At 41.5% G+C, this 18725-nt stretch overlaps 1 protein-coding gene across 7 annotated transcripts in view; it reads right to left on the bottom strand.

Annotated features, from left to right (window-relative positions):
- The window catches only part of Rufy3 (RUN and FYVE domain containing 3), an 82723-nt gene that overhangs the window by 26991 nt on the left and 37007 nt on the right, over positions 1 to 18725 (bottom strand). For all 7 annotated transcript variants that reach the window (XM_005359454.3, XM_005359455.2, XM_026785217.1 and 4 more), the window contains 4 exons: positions 9785 to 9958; positions 8010 to 8127; positions 7174 to 7275; positions 1365 to 1488 (listed from right to left, as the gene is read on the bottom strand). In XM_005359454.3, coding sequence (XP_005359511.2) covers positions 1365 to 1488; positions 7174 to 7275; positions 8010 to 8127; positions 9785 to 9958 — 518 coding nt within the window. The remainder of the gene's footprint in view (positions 1 to 1364; positions 1489 to 7173; positions 7276 to 8009; positions 8128 to 9784; positions 9959 to 18725) is intronic.

Genomic DNA, 18725 nt, shown 5'->3' with positions numbered 1-18725 from the left:
TTCAACTTTCACTGAGGAACATCTTCATCTTCTCAAATCTGCCACTTTATTACCATCTTATTCCTTTTTTAAAAATCCAAATCACACAACACAACCTTTCCTATTTCCCCTAGTAAAATGGAACAAACTCACCACATTATAAGGGATGAGAAAGTCTCAGTGAAACATCTTTATTATTGGGCAATTAACTCAAGCATGGTCCTGATCAAGGTGAACTGTATTTACATAAACTCCATTAGTGCTCATAAAAACCCCATTAACTACTCTTTTTTATCTGTACATATCAAGAAATGGAAAGCACCAAAAACAACTAAAAGATATATTCAGCTAGAAAATAAGACTCTGAAACTAAGCAGTTGAACCCTAGAGCCTTCACCGCACTCCCTTGCTGCCCTGGCTTTTAATATATATTCAGGAAGTACAGCTGAGGCCAGAATTTGAAAAAGACAAAAACCTAATTTTTCCTATTCACACTGAGACAAAGGGGGAATTTGAAGCAGGGCAACTGATGCTATGAAGGATTTACTAATAAACTTGCTTGAGAAATACTAAGTGATAGAAAGTGAATTTCTCTAAGGGGACGCTGCCTCCAATATGACTGAAAGACAGTAATGTACTGAGCAGGCTTTTTAGAAACTGAGAGGAAGAACATTTTGTTCCATAACTTAAAGTTTGCAGTTGCTGAGAAAGTTTCTGCTAATGTGTGTTTGCCAAGATTGACCTGCAGTGAAGGCTCCATTTCCACAACAAAAGGAGACAATCCTGACTTAAAGTCCCTTAGGCCCAACCCAGAACAAAGAACATGCCTCCAAGAATATCAGGGGACCACAACCACCATTAAACCCTGGTCTGCCATTAAGTCCCAGTGCTCTCGCTAAAGCATAATTCTGACAGGCAGGCAGGAGAAACCTGGGTAACAACTACACGAAAAGATCAACACTGCTGCACTTAAGCAATCAGGCATTGTCCTGCTGTGCAAATGTCCCATCTGTCCAAGTGGTCAGTCAGACTTACAGTTTCCTAGCTTGTTAAAATTGTTCTAAGTGTAACCTGGGGCCGAAACAATATGTGTAAATTGCATAAGCCTGGGGCCCATATATGTAAATTGGTAAAATTTTCTATCTGAGGCTGGCTCCCTTTTGTGCCTAGCCAGAATCAGTCACAAACTAATAGAGCTTCTTCCTTTCCTGACCTCTAAGTGTGCAGAGCGGTTTCTTACTTCAAAGTCATATTAAATATTAACTCTATAGGAACAACAAAATGGAAGGAAATCCTGTTTCTGATGCTCACAATGTCTTCTAACTTGGTGGTGTGAGAGAACAGGACACAGAGTGACACCATTGGTCACAGGAGAATTCCCATACCTGAGAGTCCAGGTCCTCTCCTTTCATGCAGAAATTGGCATCGATGACATTCAGACCCACCAGGAGACCAGCAATAATAGCTCCTTCCTCTTCCATCATGAGGGCATTGGCTTCGTAGAACTCACTGCAACAGAAACCAGGGAGCACAGTAAGACCTCAGCATATATATTCATATGTGTGTGTGCATATGCACAGACATACATGGCTAGAAAACGAGGCTCTGCTAGAGACCGAACCCCAACCTTTCTGAATGCTATGCAAGTCCTCTACCACCAAGCCCCACCCCAGCAACACAGCTGCCTACCTAATAACATGTACTGTAAATATCCCAAAGATGATCTTAGAGTTTTGGTTTTTTTTTAATTTTTATTTTATGTGCATCAATGTAAAGGTGTCAGATCCCGAGTTACAGACAGTTGTGAGCTGCTATGTGGGTGCTGGGAATTGAACCTGTGTCCTCTGGAAGAGCAGTTTGTACTCTTAACTACTGAGCCATCTCTCCAGTCCCTGATCTCAGAGTTTTAAAGAATCATTTCCTATCTAACTTAGGTAAAAATAGTTATTACTAAAAATCAAAAGTAAAAGAAACACATGTGAAACCTAATAGGTTTCCTGATAATAGGTTTCTCTGCTGCCGCAGTAAGCCAGATCAAGCCAGACGGAAAAAGTAAAAGAACAGGTTTATTTGAGCAAAGCAATTCGTGGGTGTGTCCCTCAACCCCAGATATCAAGTCACACACCGGAACTAAAGCAGGGACTTTTATACCCCACAAGTGATGGCGCAATGACGTGTCCTCCACAAGCTTGGTTTGTGCCCAAGTACGGTCAAGAGTTGGCCGCTTTAGGAGGGGTCTTGAACTACTGGCAACTTGAGGGGAGGAGCTGCTGCAGTGGCCAAGAGCACAGAACTAGACTTCCTGGCACCTTTTCTTTGTTGGCGATTCTCTGAGTGGGTGGGGTTTGGAGAGAGAGAGAATGGGACTTTCCAGATCAAGCAGGAGTGAGCTGAAGATTCCAGCCAAACAAAACCTTTTAATTACATCTACCAATTATTTAAGATGCTTGATAACTTATGAAATACATATGCATTTGATGTGGGAGTCCCCTCTATGTGTTGCTTGTATTGGTTAATGAATAAAGAAAATTGCTTTGGCCTGATAGGGCAGAACTTAGGTAGACAGAGAAGACAGAACTGAATTCTGGGAGGAAAAAAGCAGAGTCAGAGAATGGCCATGGAGCCGCCAGTCAGACATGCTGAATCTTTCCGGGTAAGCCACTGCCACGTGGCAATATACAGATTAATAGAAATGGGTTAAATCAAGATGTGAGAGTTAGCCAATAGAGGCTAGAGCAAATAGACCAAGCAGTGATTTAATTAATACAATTTCTGTGTGGTTATTTTGGAGCTAAGCTAGCCGGGCGGCCGGGATGAACAAGCGGGCCCTCCTCATGCAACATGCATTTATAATATGTTTGCCATATGATATATGAAATTATGTCATAATTAACAAAAGAGCAATTATACATTTATAATTAATTTGAAAATAGTTTCTGGCTTAAAAAATTTCTTAAAAAATATTTCTGGCTTAAAAATTATTTCAGAAAATAATTTCCTATAATTTTGTTTACATTTTATTTTCCTTTTTTCTTTTCTTTTTTTTGAGACAGGGTTTCTCTATATAATTTAAGTCCTGGCTGACCTTGAACTCACTGAGATCCACTTGCCTCTGCTTCCCACTGCTGCCCAGCCTTACATTGATTTTACAGTATCTCACTGTATTACTTAATTATTTATCAATCTCCCTTACTTTAGCCAGCCTCTCCTTGGAACAGGCTGCCTGAGCTTTTACCACTTCAGAGCCCAGAAACAAAAAAGCAAACTTAAAAAAAAAAAGAAAGAAAGAAAAAAACCCCAAGTATATAGAAAATTATAAATGGGCAGAGAGTCTTCAAGATCCACAGATGGTTAAATACACTACCCAAACAACTATGTTTCTTAGCATTCATTCAAAGAAGCTGGAAGCCTACATCCACACAGAGACCTGCAAGGGGTGCTGTGAGCTGCTTCCTTTGAAAAGTGGAATCAACTAAGATGGATAAACAAACATAAGGAATGTATTATTGTTTAGCACTAAAAATGAGTTCCTGAGCCATGAAAAGTCATGGAGTACCCTGAGAGTATATTACTAAGTGAAAAGGTTATATATATTTATGATTCTAACTAGCTGATATTTTGGAAAAGGCAAAACCAAAGAGGTGGAAAATGGTTAGTAATTAAAGTTGGATGAGAGAGGCATAAATAGGTAGACCCCAAGAACATTACAGCTGACACTCTCAGAATTCACAGGATGTATAGGACAAGCATGAGCCCTAATACAAACTACAAACCTCAAAAGAACAAGATCCGCCCGTGTGTGTACGGGCGTGCCTGCATGTGCACACGTAGAGCAGAGGATACAGGAATTCTTTCTCTGTACCTCGTACTCTATTGCTATCAATCTATAACTGCTCCAAAATGAGTCTACTAAATGGTTTTAGAGGTTAGCCTGGTCTTTACAGCAAGCTCCAGGCCAACAGGGTTACACAGTAAAACCCTGTCTAGGTTTTCAGGTTTAGGCGTGGCATCTTACAATTATAATCTTAGGACTTGGGAGACACAAGCAGGAAGAGTACACTTGCAAGGCCAGACAACATGGTAAATTCTAGGTCAGACTGAGCTAGCCGTGAGACCTTGTCTCAACACAAGCACGCACGCATGCACGCATACATGCACAGCTTTTTGAAGCCATCCTTGGTGATGCATGGCTATACCCCCAGAATTCAGGAGGATTCTGAATTCAAGTCCTGTCTGGGTTACATAGGCAACCCTCTAAAAACACCAAATGTGACCTTGCTCCAACGGGTTGGATGTGCAACTAAAAGACAAACCATGTGTGTGGTGTGTAGCATGTTTGAGTTTTTGTCCTTAACCTCCAACTCGCAAAGCTAAAGCGAAACAACAGAAAGACCAGAGACATGCCATACAACTTTCACCACCTTGACATCAAGCTTTTCAAAAACACTGTACTCTATTGGCTTCTGATAAGTCACTGGGGATTCCTCTCCCAAGGTCAGTCACCCTTGATCTCCGGCAACCATCAATGCAGGACACCAAATTTAGATTTTTGTTTTTCCTTTGACTTTACAAAGTATATTAGCAAATGATAAAAATGTTGATTTTTTTTTAGCAACTTTTTTGCACATTTTTTTATCCAAAAACAAAACAAAACAAAAACAAACCAACACCATTGCAGCACAATGTTGGCAAGTTTGCCAATTCTCTCAGTAATGAATCATGTGTGGTTCTGCACCCTGACAGCCTGTGAAGCAGACTCTGCAGAACTGGGGCCACCAGTGCTCTTTAACAGCCGAGTCTCAGGGCCTCAATTTCAACATCTTCCACTCACGAGCTTGGGAGCTGAGCATGGCTGCATGCCAACATCACACATTTCAAAACTACCAGCAAGATGACTTTCTGACTTGAAGTTTAATATAGGTACAGAAGGCTACCCTTCTGTAAATCATACATGTGTGAGTGTATGAATTTTCCCAGGAGCCACAGTTATGTGTGCAATTGTTAACTGAATCAGAGAGAGACTCTTGGAGACATTCTTTCTCCATCATTGTCCTCCCATCCCCAAGGTATCCTGCTTTCTACCATCAGAAACTGATATTACCAGTTGTGAACTTTTGTAGTGAGTTATACAGACCTGACTTTCTTTTTGTATCTGGAATTCTTTGTGCAATATTCTACAAGTTGTAGTCTGTTTTCATTGCTGGACTGCACTGTATGACAGGAATACCCATTCTACTTTTAGTTTTTGGCATCTAGGACAGGATGGCCTGAACTTTACTATGTAGACCAGGCTGACCGTGAGCTCTTCGTGAGCCTTCTGAGTACTGGCTAGACTCACAGGTGTTTGCTCACACACCTGGTTTATTATCGATGGTGGACATCTGGGCTGTCCAGTGCATGGAAGTTACGGTGCTTCTCAGAACACTATTGTGTGTATTTTTTTTTTTTTTGGTATACACATAGATGGCCTTTTGTTTTCTGTTTTAAGACGGAGTCCCATCATGTGGCCTTGATTGGCCCAGGACTTAGTATGTGAACGATGCTGCCCTCACACTCATGGAAATCCACCTGCCTCTGCACCCTAGTGCTGGAATGAAAGCCATGTGCTGCTCTACTGAGCACCACAGATACAGTTTTGTTAGACATACTCAGGAGTTTAACTGTTGAGTTAAATGAAATGAAATTATATATAGCAAAACCCTCTTTGTCCAGTTTACAAGAGTTAATAGTTATTCTGTGCTCTACTGGACAGGTGTTAATATTTCAGACCCCGTTCAGCATGAGCAGAAAGTTACTTCATATCCCTTCTAACATTACACACATATATACATGTGTGTGATATATATAATGTATATATATTGAGACAAAGTCTCACGATGCAAGGCTGAACTTGGAGTCTGAATTTGGCCTAGAACTTAGAGCAATTCTTCATATATCCTGGTGTTGGATTACAGGTGTGTGCCATCATATCTGACCAATAGTTGGTACCATCTGTCCTTTCATTTTGGTTATTTTGGGTAAACACCAGTATCACCTTGTTTTATTGCATTTATTTACTTGTTTGTGTATGGGTGTGTGTGCCCCACAGAATGTGTATGAAAGTCAGAAAACAATTTGCAGGAATTGGTCCTTTCCTTCTGCCATGTGGGTCTGGGGCTTAAACTCTGGGTATCAGGCTTATGGGCAAGTGATTTTACCCACTAAGCCATTTTGCTGACCCCTTTATCTTGTTTTAATATATACTTTTATGATGGCCGGTGAAGTCACACATCTTTTTCTGTTTACTAGTCATTTGTTTGTTTCATTTTGTTTTGTAAACAGGGTTTCTCTGTGTAGCCCTGGCTGTCCTGGAACTCACTCTGTAGATCAGGCTGGCCTTGAGCTCACAGCGATCCATCTACTTCTGCCTCCCAAATGCTGGAATTAAATGCATCACCACAGCCCAGTTAATTTTTCCTTTTTAAAGCTTAAATTTTCTGTCCATGTTCATATGTTTGTATTTGTTTTTACTTTAGTAGAATAATAATAATAATAATAATAATAATAATTATTATTATTATTATTATTATTATTATTGAGACAGAGTGTTCTGGAGTTTACCTTCTACACCAGGATGATCCTGAACTCACAAAGATCCTCCTGCGTCTGCCTCCCAAGTGTTGGAGTTAAAGGCGTGTGCCACTATGACTGCCAGCCAAATTCTTTATATATATTCTTTGTTGAATATGCATATATTTACATAATAATTATTATAAAAATCTCCTTCACTCTATTGGTTGCCTTTTATTTTTAATATTATGGTTGTATCTGTTTGTTTTTGTGATGAAGATTTGCTATGTAACCTAGGCAACACATGATCTATGTGAATGGTACGTATGAAATGATTACCAACCCGTTGTCCTATTGGGTCTATGCACAGGATGTGGGCCATAAGCTTTCCTTGTTTTCTGGTGGTGCAAAGTTCTGAACTGCCCTACAAAGGACCACATATAGATAGCCACAGCTACAGAGGACATACACTGCATAAAATACCCTTCCAGGACTAGGAATGAGTATGGGAGGTGCAGCACAGAGAACTGATCAAACTGTTAGGTATAAGTGTTTCTGACCTACGCAGTCAGCAAGTTTCTATGACTTGAGTTTGAATGATATTGGCAGAACACGTCAAGAAGAAAGTTTGTCTTGTGTTCATACCTGAGAAGTTCCTTCTTATTGATCAAGGCCTTCATATACTCAGAAAGCTTCTTCTGCATTAAAGCCAAACGAAGCCAGGCTCTTCCTCTGCCAACTGGTGTCCTACAAGAGCACAGAAACCAAGTGACTGAGAAGAACAGGAAAGGCAGCAAGGGGGGTCTGGTGTGGGACAGGACTCATGCTCCTTCCAATGCCCTTCCAGTAGTCGACTAAGGCCCTGCTTGAGGCCCCCACCTGTTCTTGCACTTGTAATTGTGGGTGGGATTGTGAGTCTTGGGTGTTTGGAACAAACAATCTTGCATTTGCATTAATAAGTAAATGTGCTGTAGTCTGAAGACCAGAACACTGTTTGGCACAGCTGGAAATTTCCCATCAGTTTAGTGTGTAATGAGCCCTAAGTTCGGAGCGGGTTATGTAAGAAACTGGATACTCAGATGGACACAGGCAAAGTGTGCTTACATTCGGTTAACATTAAGCCAGTTTCCCGTGGGAAGCCAATCTACTTTTTCCCTCCAAGTTTGAAGGCAGGTCTCATGTTTCTGAGGCTCACTTAATCTTGGTTCTAAAATCCATAGATCACAGTTGTTTTCCTGAAATCCAGCCAGGTATAGGTCAAATTTCTTAAGTCCTGCTGATTCTCATGTTCATTTTTGTAATCAAACAGAGATGTCTGGTATTATTATATGAAGACAACCTCTCTTCAGGAAGTACCCTTCAAGAGACACTAACAGTGTCTAGTGGTAACAACATTACAAACTTGGGTTGTTATAAAAATGCACACATTATTCTTAACCCCATTCTTCAAAGAGAGAAAGAAAACTTAGCCCGAGACTTACTTAAGTCCTGGGAGATCTTTAACACTTGCTGTTATCTCTGCAGCTTCTGGAACGAGCTTTTCTACTAGCTCTAGAGGCCCCCAGAAGGATTTGTTTTGTCCAAGGAAAGTTTTCTTGGCTAAGGAAACAAAGCAAAACAGTATTTTAATATTCTTTACAACATAAATACCCCTCTACTACAGACATAAAGGTGCTTGCATATCTGTGGCGGCATTCTCGTCCACATTCCCTCATTCTCTCTCTCCAGCATTCTTTCTGGGTATCCAATCCTAGGCTATTAGTGTCAAACGTTTCATGCAAGTTGAGAGATGGCTCAGTGAAGCAAGTGTTTTCCACACAAGCGTGGCCAGAGTTTGGATCCCTAAGGCCCATGTAAAAGCCAGGTGGGCGTGGTGGCTGACCTATAATCCCAGCACAAGAAGGACTGAGACAGAGAATCCTGGGGCAAGCTGACTAGTTACACTAGCCAAGTCTGTGAGCCCCAGACTGCCTAAGACCCTCAGCTGGTAAATAAAAATTGAGAATAGGAAAGATACTCGCCATCAACCCCTGCCCTTCACACACACACATTCCCATAGATGTGTGCCCCAGATATATGTATACCACATACATAGAAACACATGTAAAAATCATGGTTTCGTAATAGATAAAAATTTACAAAAATAAAAAAATTCTGTACTTCCAAGACTCAGTTCTTCCTTTTTTTTTTTTAAGAATTTGTAATGGGGCTGGAGAAATGGATCAGCCATAAAAAGTACTGACTATTCTTGTAGAAAAACCAGATAAAACTCCCAGCGCCCACACGACAGCTCATAACTGTCTGTTACTACAGTTCCAGGGGATCTGATCTTATCTTCTGGTCTCTGTGGGCACCGGGCACAAACATGGTGTACAGGCATAAATGCAGACAGAACACCCATATACATGAAAATTAAATTAAGTTAAAAAGAGTTAGTGATCTAGCCTATAATATTTTTTTTTTTTTTTTTTGGTTTTTCGAGACAGGGTTTCTCCGTGGCTTTGGAGCCTGTCCTGGAACTAGCTCTGTAGACCAGGCTGGTCTCGAACTCACAGAGATCCGCCTGCCTCTGCCTCCCGAGTGCTGGGATTAAAGGCGTGCACCACCATCGCCCGGCCTATAATAATATTTAATGATTCAGTAGTTAAAACCATATAGTATTAGTGATGAAAACAGCCCAATGAGAAACCGAATAGTGAAAAGGAAGGAAGGAAGGAAACTAAGGTGACTTAGACTGGGCCAACCCCAAAACTGCTTAAGGGAGAAGAGTAGAACCTGACTACAGCACCCGTTCTGCCCAACTCTTGATCTGGGCTGGTAACTCGTCAGTGCTACACAGGTCTCTCCTCCTGTCAGTTGATGGAGCGGCCATCTTTATTTGCTTAGCCGCGAAGGCTCTTTCAACTCTAACATCCAAAGACATTTGTACTTTTATTACTGTAAGTCCTTTAAGTCAACTAAAATGCAATGTAGGTTGCATTCTACTATTTTTTTTTTTTAAAGACAGGGTCTCTTACTATGGAGCCCTAGCTGGCAAGAAACCTTCTCTATAGATGGGCTAGTCCTGAACACACAGAAATCTCCCTGCCTCTCTCTCCTAAGTGTTGGGAAGTAAAGGTGTGAGCCACCATGCCAAGGCCATTATTAATACTATTCACCCAAGATTTCTATTTCTTGTCGCCATGGAAAAGGCTTTCTTTCCAGGCAGGCACTGCTAAGGACTGGCTGCACATCTGCATTCCGAGGCCACACCCACCTTTCAAGCCGTGCTTCAAGCAGTGTTCCATCACCACGAAGAACTGCTGGAGGGGGGCATAGTCCGAGTCCAGGGTTCGCCCCAGGTTCAGAGCGGATTCAATCAGGCCCTTGATACTCAGCTTTGCCATGTTCATCAGGTTCATGCGTTCGTTAGCCATGAGATAATTAGGATCTGTGGGAAGGGAATGAGCTTACTTAGTGGGAAAGCACACCATGAAACAGTACCATTTCACCATAGTGATGTCTACATTGACGGCATAAAAGCAATGATGAGCAAGACTGCTGGTGATTTGTCCTGAACCAAGGAAGTGGCACCAAATAGTTATTTTCCATTCTATTCTTCCTGGCCATGAATTTACTGTAGAAAAAAGCTGTTAGTTTCCTTGTTTAATCAGTTTAAAAGCAAAACTGAACAACTTTATCAATGCTTAAGTCTTAAATACTCCTCTGGTACCCACCTACCTGGGCACCTCCAAGCATACTACTTTGCTACCCTGACACCTGGCTGGGCGCCATCCTCACTGCTCCTCTGACCGCGCATGTCCGAGGTGGGGGAAAGTGCTGTACAAGCTACTCCAGGTGTACCATTTACTTTCTTGGTATCAATAACAATCGCTACTGGGATGAAAGGCGTGAGCCACCACGCCCACCTCACTTGCTAGATTTCTGTCTACTTGACACAAGCTGAAGTCAACTCAGAGAACATCTATTGAGAAAATGCCCCCAAAAGATCAGGCTGTAGGCAGTCCAGTAGGGCATTTTCTTTAGTGACTGACTGAGAAGTGCCCAGCCCAATGGAAGTTGTGCCACTCCTGGGCTAGCTGTAAGAAAGCAGGCTGAGAAACCCATGAGGAGCAAGCCAGTAACCAACATGCCTCTGCATGAGCTCCTGCCTTCAGGTTTGGCTTCCCTCAATGAACAGTGACTCAGGTTTTATAGGCAAATAAACCCTTTCCTCCCCAAGCTGGTTTGGCCAATGGTGTTTCATCACAGCGATATTAACTCTAACTAAGACATTACTTATTAAATTACTTCATAAACTTAATGAACTATTGGTACAATATGGTACAAGAAATTAACTCCCAAGTTTTCAATACTCAGTACCCAGTGTCTGGCTCTAAGCACCAGAAATAACCTAGTTGAGGAAAGTAGCACCAGGACCTTATTGTATTTACAGAACACAGAAGGTCCAGGTACTACTGTGTGCTTCTTAGAATTATCTTTTTTTTCTCCTGAAACAAGGTTTCACTAGAACCAGTAACAATCCTCAGCCTCAGCCTGAGCCTCCATAGTGCTGGGATCATATCTATGTATCGCCAAATATATCCAATTGTGGTCTTAATTGTTTCTTGTAATGAGCTATGCAGCTGGTCCATAGCACAGTGACCAATGACAGAACCAGAGTCCAGAATGCTTTTGCTCAACTCCAACGACAATGCCTGTGTTCCTCCCCCACCACAATCTACTTACAAACGAACTGATGGGAACAGATGCTTTTGATCCTCCAGTCCTAACACGATTATCTTATGTACCCACTATCTCATTATTACTGCTGGAGTATTTCCCTTCCTTTAAAGATCTACTTATTTTTATGTGACTGAGTGCTTTGCCTGCGTATTAGTACACCATGTCCACGCAGTGCCTGTGGGGGCCAGAACAGTCAGATCACCTGGAACTGTAGTTCCTGTGAGCCACCATGCATATCCTGGGACTAGAATCTAGGTCCTCTGAGAGCAGTGAGTGCTGTGAAAGGCACCAGCCCTGCTTCCTCTTCCGTTTAGATGAAAGAACAGGGACAGAACAGTGCTAGGGCTGAGGCTCCACAATCCACGGCGGAAGGATTTGGACTTGTATTTACCATGAAATCTATATGCATGCATACACACAGAAATCACATAGTAATACATTGTGTATGTGTAAACCCTCCCATGTATCAGCAAATAACAAATCTGGGTAAATAAACTAAAAGCTGCCCAGTGCTTTATGAAACATTTTACTTCTGCACAGAAAGTCCAAAGTTCTGCTAAAACTACACTTTCATAATTCAAATAAACAACAAGACAAAAACAGGCTATTTTGTCATACAATGCTTTCCTTTATATCTGCCTTCATACTTAAGTCAATAAAGCAAAGTGAGCAAATCCTAAACTAATTTACATTAACTTTACAGACTAATAGATTTACAGCCCCAACTATGAAAATTCTTATTTGTTGTAGTGTTCTCATAGGCACTGTGGTAATTACCCAGTTAACTAACTTTTAGAGGAAATGTCTCATCACACAGCCCAGGCCAGTCTTGAAGCCTCAGCATTCTGAGCAGTCACGATAAAGAATGAACACCTAGTTCGAGACCAGCCTGGACTACAAGAGCTAGTTCCAGGACAGGCTCCAAGACCACAGAGAAACCCTGTCTCAAAAAACCAAAAAAAGAAAAAAAAAGAACACCTTTTCATCTAGTTTAGGCAACATTTTAGAGAAACACTTTACATCAAAGTCAAATTGGTCTATGTTACCATTTCTTACTTCTTGCACAGTAACACATTTAAGGCTACCATCAGACATCTCCTTTTGATGTACAGGGATGTTCTGCATGCATATGGCTACATATACATGTATGTCTGGTGCCCACGGAGGCCAGAAGAGGGCACGGAATCCCCTAGGACTGGAGTTACAGAAGGTTGTGAGTTGCCATGTGGGTGCTGGGAGGAGAAACCAGTGCTCTGTGCAGCTCAGCCATCTTCTCTCCAGCCTCAGACGTAGCTCTCTTTGTCCATTCTACACTAACTTGTCAGGGGCAGGCACCTGCGTGTCTATGTTCACTGCTGCTCTATTCACAATGGCACAGAAGTGGAACCAGTCTAGATGTCCACCAACCCAGGAAGGATAATGAAAATGTAGCACATATACACAATGTAACTCTATTCAGACATGAAGAAAAATGAGGTTATTAATGTGCAGGAAAAGGAACGGAACCAGAAATACTATATTAAGGCAAGAACTCAGGCTCATTAGACAGACACATATTCTCTTAGATGTAGACCTTAGCTATTAATTTCCATGCATGTGCATTTATGTGGGAATGAGAATGTATCAGGAAACTAGAAAGGGGATTGTTAAGTCAAAGGGGGAAATGATTTAAGTTGGGGAGGGCAGTAGAACGCTGTGATATGAGAGTGGGGGGAGTAGTGGAGTAGAAAAGTCGAAGTGGGGAAAGTACAGGGAGTTGAGGGACAGAAGGAGAGGGAGACATTAAACCAAAACCAACAATGTATTTTTTAAAAGTCGTAAGGAAATCTGATACTTGACAAACTAATAAAAAAATAAATAAATGGGTACCACCATGCACCAGCACCAAGGCTCGGAACGTCCACGAGGAGGAAGTGGAAACAGTGTGAGCACAGGGGATGGAGAGAAGTGATGTGGGTGCTGTCTTCTGAACTGACATGGCTATCAGACTCACAAGTTCACAGCAGCCGATACCTGCGCAAGACCGGAACCACATAAAGGTAGATGAAATTATGATATACATGGGCTAGGTGAGCTTCTGACCCCTTACTGAGGTACTATTGGCAGTTTATAATTGCTTTGGGGATGGATGGAAAACATTCTTTCTGAAGATGTGGCCACTGGTAGTATTCCTGTGTTCCAATGCATAGTCCCACACTCCACTTATATGGGCAGCATTAACTGTTCTTGTACTATAATACAAATACTAGCAGAATGACAGAAACAGGCTAGGCATTGTGTGGCACACACCTTTAATCTTTGGTACAGGCAGGCAAATCTCTGTGAGTCTAAGGCCATTCTTGTCTACATAGTAAATTCTAGATTAGTCAAGACCACATAGTGAGACCTTGTCTGAAAAAAAAAGTTGAGCTGGGCACAGTGGTACTTGCTTTTAATCCCAGCACTCAGAGGGCAGAGGCAGGCAGATTTCTGAGTTCAAGGCCAGCCTAATCTACAGAGTTCTAGGATAGCCAAGGCTACACAGAAAAATTCTGACTCAAAAACCTAAAAAGTTGAGGGTGGAATGTTTTGGAGGGGATATAGAGAAAGTTTGGAGTGGGGAATTATCATGTTTCATTGTATACATGTTCAAAAATGTCAAGCCTCCCCCCTAGTAATACCAACAAATGCCACTGTCCTGGATACCTACCAGATTGAGTTAACAAGATCCTTCTTAACAAAGATGCTACATGTCATGATTGTTGGACATAGAGAAACACAACAATACCAACTACCAGGCAAGAAGCGCTGACTTGCTCAATAGTGTGATATGTTACAAGAGTAACCAACCACTTGCTGATTGGATTTGCAGCCTACTCTGTAAGCAGGAATTCACATCTGGAATTGTAAACCTGGTCACAGGCCTACTGGGAGGCTGTTGCTGCTGTTCTGCCAAGCAGACATGGTGTGTTCATCCAACTGCCTTACACATGTATTTATGTCCACAGATTCGTGGGGCCGGCTTTGATCAGAAAAGTTTCTTCTAGCAGAGGCCAGTAGTTAACAGCAAAAACTCATAACTGATCACAGTGCTGTTTGTAAGTGGTTTTAGATTCAACAATGAGATATCTATATTAATCCCTCCAAGGCTCAAATAAACTCAGAGAAGGGAAAAAATGTTGTCATTAGGTGTGTGTGTATAGATGATCAAAATATATTGTGTATATTCATGAAAATGTCACAATGAAACCATTATGTATAATTCATGTCTAATACAAATTTAAAAAACAGAGTACTTGCTTAGATATATGAGGTCCTGGGTTAGTGTCCCTCAGCACTGGGGGGTGGGGAGGGAGAGAGTCAAACAGGGACAGTGAAATATACAAAAAATTATCATCTCGCTGGGAGATGGTGGTGCGCACCTTTAATCCCAGGACTTAGGAGACAGAGAGGTGGATCTCTGTGAGTTCAAGGCCAGCCTGGCTTACAGAGTGAGATCCAGAACAGGTTCCAAAGCTACAGAGAAACCCTGTCACAAAAAAACAAAAAACTTTTTCCCTCTCAAAGCAGAAGACTATACCAAAAAATATTAATTTTCTTAGCAGCAGGACGCATCATCCAGTGTTTCTAACATCTTGTGATCACTGGTGGTGTGGGGATGGTATTTTAGAGAGCTACTGGACGCCCGACTGTGCCCCTCTCAACCGACGGCAGGAGACGAACCAGATCTCTGCCGGCCTGCCGTCAGTAGCATTCCTATGCTTCAGTCCTGTGGACCACCAGTTTCGGAGCTAGTCACTCCTACTCTGTCAGACTCACGGTCATGTGTAAGTCTATGAACTCTCAGAAGAGAAGATTTGCGAGTTCAACCCAGCAGGACAAAACACCTGACAGGAATCCACTATGTAGTATGTTTAGGTAAACCTAATTTCTACTAAAGCTGAACTAATTTGTTTTTTTGCAGCAGTTATTCCTCAAGATTTCCTTATTATTTGGAAGATCAAAGTTTTCTCTTGGTGAACTGGCATGTGGCCTGTAAGGCCAGATTCTCAGGAGGCTAAATTTAAGGTCCGCCTGGGATACAGAATAGGTTCAAGGCCAGCTTGGGTAACTTGTCATCAAGACCTTGTATCAAAATAAAAACAAAGAATTTTAAAAATAAAAAAGGATCCAGGATGTAGCTCAGGGCTAGAGAGCTTGCCTAGCATCTGTGGAAACCTAGGTTTAATTTCTAGTACTGAGAAAAATTAAAAGCATTATCACCCCCCCCCCATACACACACAGGGTCTCACTATATAGCCCTGGCTGTCCTGGAACTAGCTATGTAGACCAGGCTAGTCTTGAACTCACAGAGATCCGCCTGCCTCTGCCTCCCACCCGCTCGGTTTGTGTGTTTTTCTTGATAGTAAAAGAGATATCTGGAAACCCTAAAAAAGACCTTCATCATAAAACAGCACCTAACTAACGCGAAGACACTTATTCCTGAGAATTCGGTAGTCTTCATCACTAGCCTGACGTGTACAGTCCCATGTGCACACTCTCCATCAGCCATGTCAGACAACACACGCAGTTCTACTCGGCAGAAGTGGAGGAAACTGACTTCTGCACACTTTCCTGAGGAACTCTGTTAAGGCAGCTGGTCAAGAGTATCTCATGAAAAACTCATCTTTATCGCTACCTTTTCTTGTTAGTATAACCCAAAAAGGGCTTTGCTGAAATATTGCTCTGTTAGAAGGTTTATATCCACTCTTAATCTTCGGTACCAACTATTTACTGGTGTGAACTAACATTTGACTTTATGCATGGAATTTTGTCATTTTGAGGCTCAAATTCCCCTGAAGTTAAGTAACAATGAGAGAGAGAGAGAGAGAGAGAGAGAGAGAGAGAGAGAGAGAGAGAGAGAGAGAGAGAGAGAGAGAGAGAAAGCGCAGGTCTAGTTTTGCTGTGAAAACAACACGCATTCATATCAACCATCCTCACGACACACTGGCACACGGGTTCTCCACGGGATGTAGAGAAACAGACATGCTCCCCCCTCCCCAAATTCCTCTGACACCAAGTACCATGAACTCCGTGGTCCTGGAGCATCAGTATCAGAACACAGGAAAGCCATGGGGGTTAGCGCTCAGGCGCAGTGGGGCTAGTGAATCTTGTCTGTAATTTACCATGAAGTGAAACACTAACTTAGAAGATTCTTGTCTCTAGTATGTCAAAACTTCACGATTTCACAAAGGCAAATAACGTAGTATAATATAATATATAATTTAATAATATATGATGTATCTCACCAGGAGCAGAAAGAATGAAATTAAAAGGAAAAGAAATAACTAAATAGTGTGTGTGTGGGGGGGGAGAACAAACTAACAAAACCCAAAACTTAAGAAACATCAACAAAACTCAAAGCTGAATCTTTGATAAAGATCAGCAATATTGAAACCAGAAATACTGACCCATGCCTGTAATCCTAGCAGCCAGGAGACTGAAGCAAGAGGGTCGTGATCTGAGGTCAGCCGGGCTGCCCGGCAACGTCCTGACTCAACAATAGGCTTCATGACTCCACGTGTAATGTGACCACGGCCTCCCACCCTAGCTGTCATCCTTCCCTGCCCTGACGAGCTCTATCCCTTCTCACACTGTAATCCCAACAATCCCTTCTTTCCCTACAGCAACAATAGGAAGAAAACATTAGCAAACATTTACCCACAAAAGTTGAATCACTAAAACCAAAGAAAAGAAAGACAAGACACTGGGCTCACTGACCTTACAGAAATAAGCGGATTTTTTTAAAATTGTTTTTCGAGACAGGGTTTCTCTGTGTCCTTGGCTGTCCTAGAATTTGCTCTGTAAACCAGGCTGGCCTTGAACTCACACAAATTCACCTGCTTCTGCCTCCCGAGTATTGGGATTAAAGGTGTGCACCACCACTGCCTAGCAACTAGTGAAACTGTAAATGAAAAACGTGGGTGATTTCCTAGAAATACACAAATCAATTAAAACTGACAAGAAGCAGAGAACATGAGCAAATAAGTAACAAGAAAAGATACTGAATTGGTAATAAAGCAAAACCTAAATCCCAGACAGAAAACCAGAAGCGAATGACCTCACTGTTGAAGTTAATCATTTAGAATTAATAGCAATTGTTTGCAAAGTGCTCCAGAAAATATTTCCATACGACAGAAAGAGAAAAGAGGGACCTGCACTGTAATATTCCTCACAAATGCAGATATAAAAAGCCTCAACAAAACACTGGCAACATACACAGAAGATCATAACACAACCAAGCAGGACCGAGGCCAGAATGGAAGGTTTGCACGGATTCAGCATACATAAGTCAAGCAAGGCAATACGCCAAGTTAATAAAGGCTGTGATTTCAATAGAAATAGATGTAGAAAAAAATTAGGCTGACATATCACTTATATGTAACAAACTAGGAAAAGAAAAGAATTTCCTTTTTGTGTGTTTTTGGTTTTTTTGAGATGTGGTTTCTGTGTATAACAGCTCTGACTGTCCTGGAACTTGCTTTGTAGACTGACTGAAATCTACCTGCCTCTGCCTCCCCGGTGCTGAGATTAAAGGTGTGGGCCACCACTGACCAACTGAGAAGGGAATTTCTTTAACCTGGTGAAATGCAACTAGGAAAAACTATCTACTACAATAATATCTAAAGGTAAAAGACTTTGCTGGAGGTCAGCAACAGGATACACACGGTCATTCTCACCAGTTCTAAAAACACCCTAGAGAAGAGTTTAGTCAGGGCAATTAGGAAAAACAGAAGGCATCTAGATGAGAAGAAGGGTAAAATCATAGTTTTGGAGATTATGTTATTATAGACTTAAAGATTCCATAAGCAAACAGAAAGTATTAGCTAATCAGTGTATTTGGCAAGGCTACAGGATACAAGATCAATACAAGACTTAATTGGATAGCAGTCTCTTCTCTGGCATATTGCTTTCTACAAGTCACCATGATCTAAAAATATTAAATGGAAAATTCCAGAAATAACTAATAAGTTTTAAATTGCATGCCTTTCTATGCAGTGTAATGGAAATGTATTCCTTTCTTGTCCACAGTGGAAAATGAATCACCTCTCTGTCCAGTCATCTCTATGCCATATAAGCTATCCATATGCCTGTCAGTCACCCAGAAGCCGCCTTAGTTACAGTATCACAGTGTGTCTATTATTCATTAATGGCCATTATTTAATAACGGCTTGAAAATGCAAGAGTAGTGATGCTGGAAATTTAGATATGCCAAAGAGACAGTCTGTTGTACAGTGTTTCTGTTCACTGAGAAAATGAGCATTCTCAGTTCTACCAGGGAAAAAGATGCTTCTGCACCATAAAGTATCTGTGGTCATATCCAATCAAACTACTACACAATATTATTATAATTGTTATCGCTTATTAGCTAATCTTGAATCCTGCCTAATAACAAACTGAATGTTTTCTCTGAAAAGTATACATAAAAAAAGCATACTGCATATAGCTTTCAG

Source organism: Microtus ochrogaster, linkage group LG1 (assembly GCF_000317375.1).
Source record: "Microtus ochrogaster isolate Prairie Vole_2 linkage group LG1, MicOch1.0, whole genome shotgun sequence".
Lineage (NCBI taxonomy): Eukaryota > Metazoa > Chordata > Mammalia > Rodentia > Cricetidae > Microtus > Microtus ochrogaster.
The sequence above is the reverse complement of the archived record's forward strand: the minus strand, read 5'-3'. Positions and strand labels throughout refer to the sequence as shown.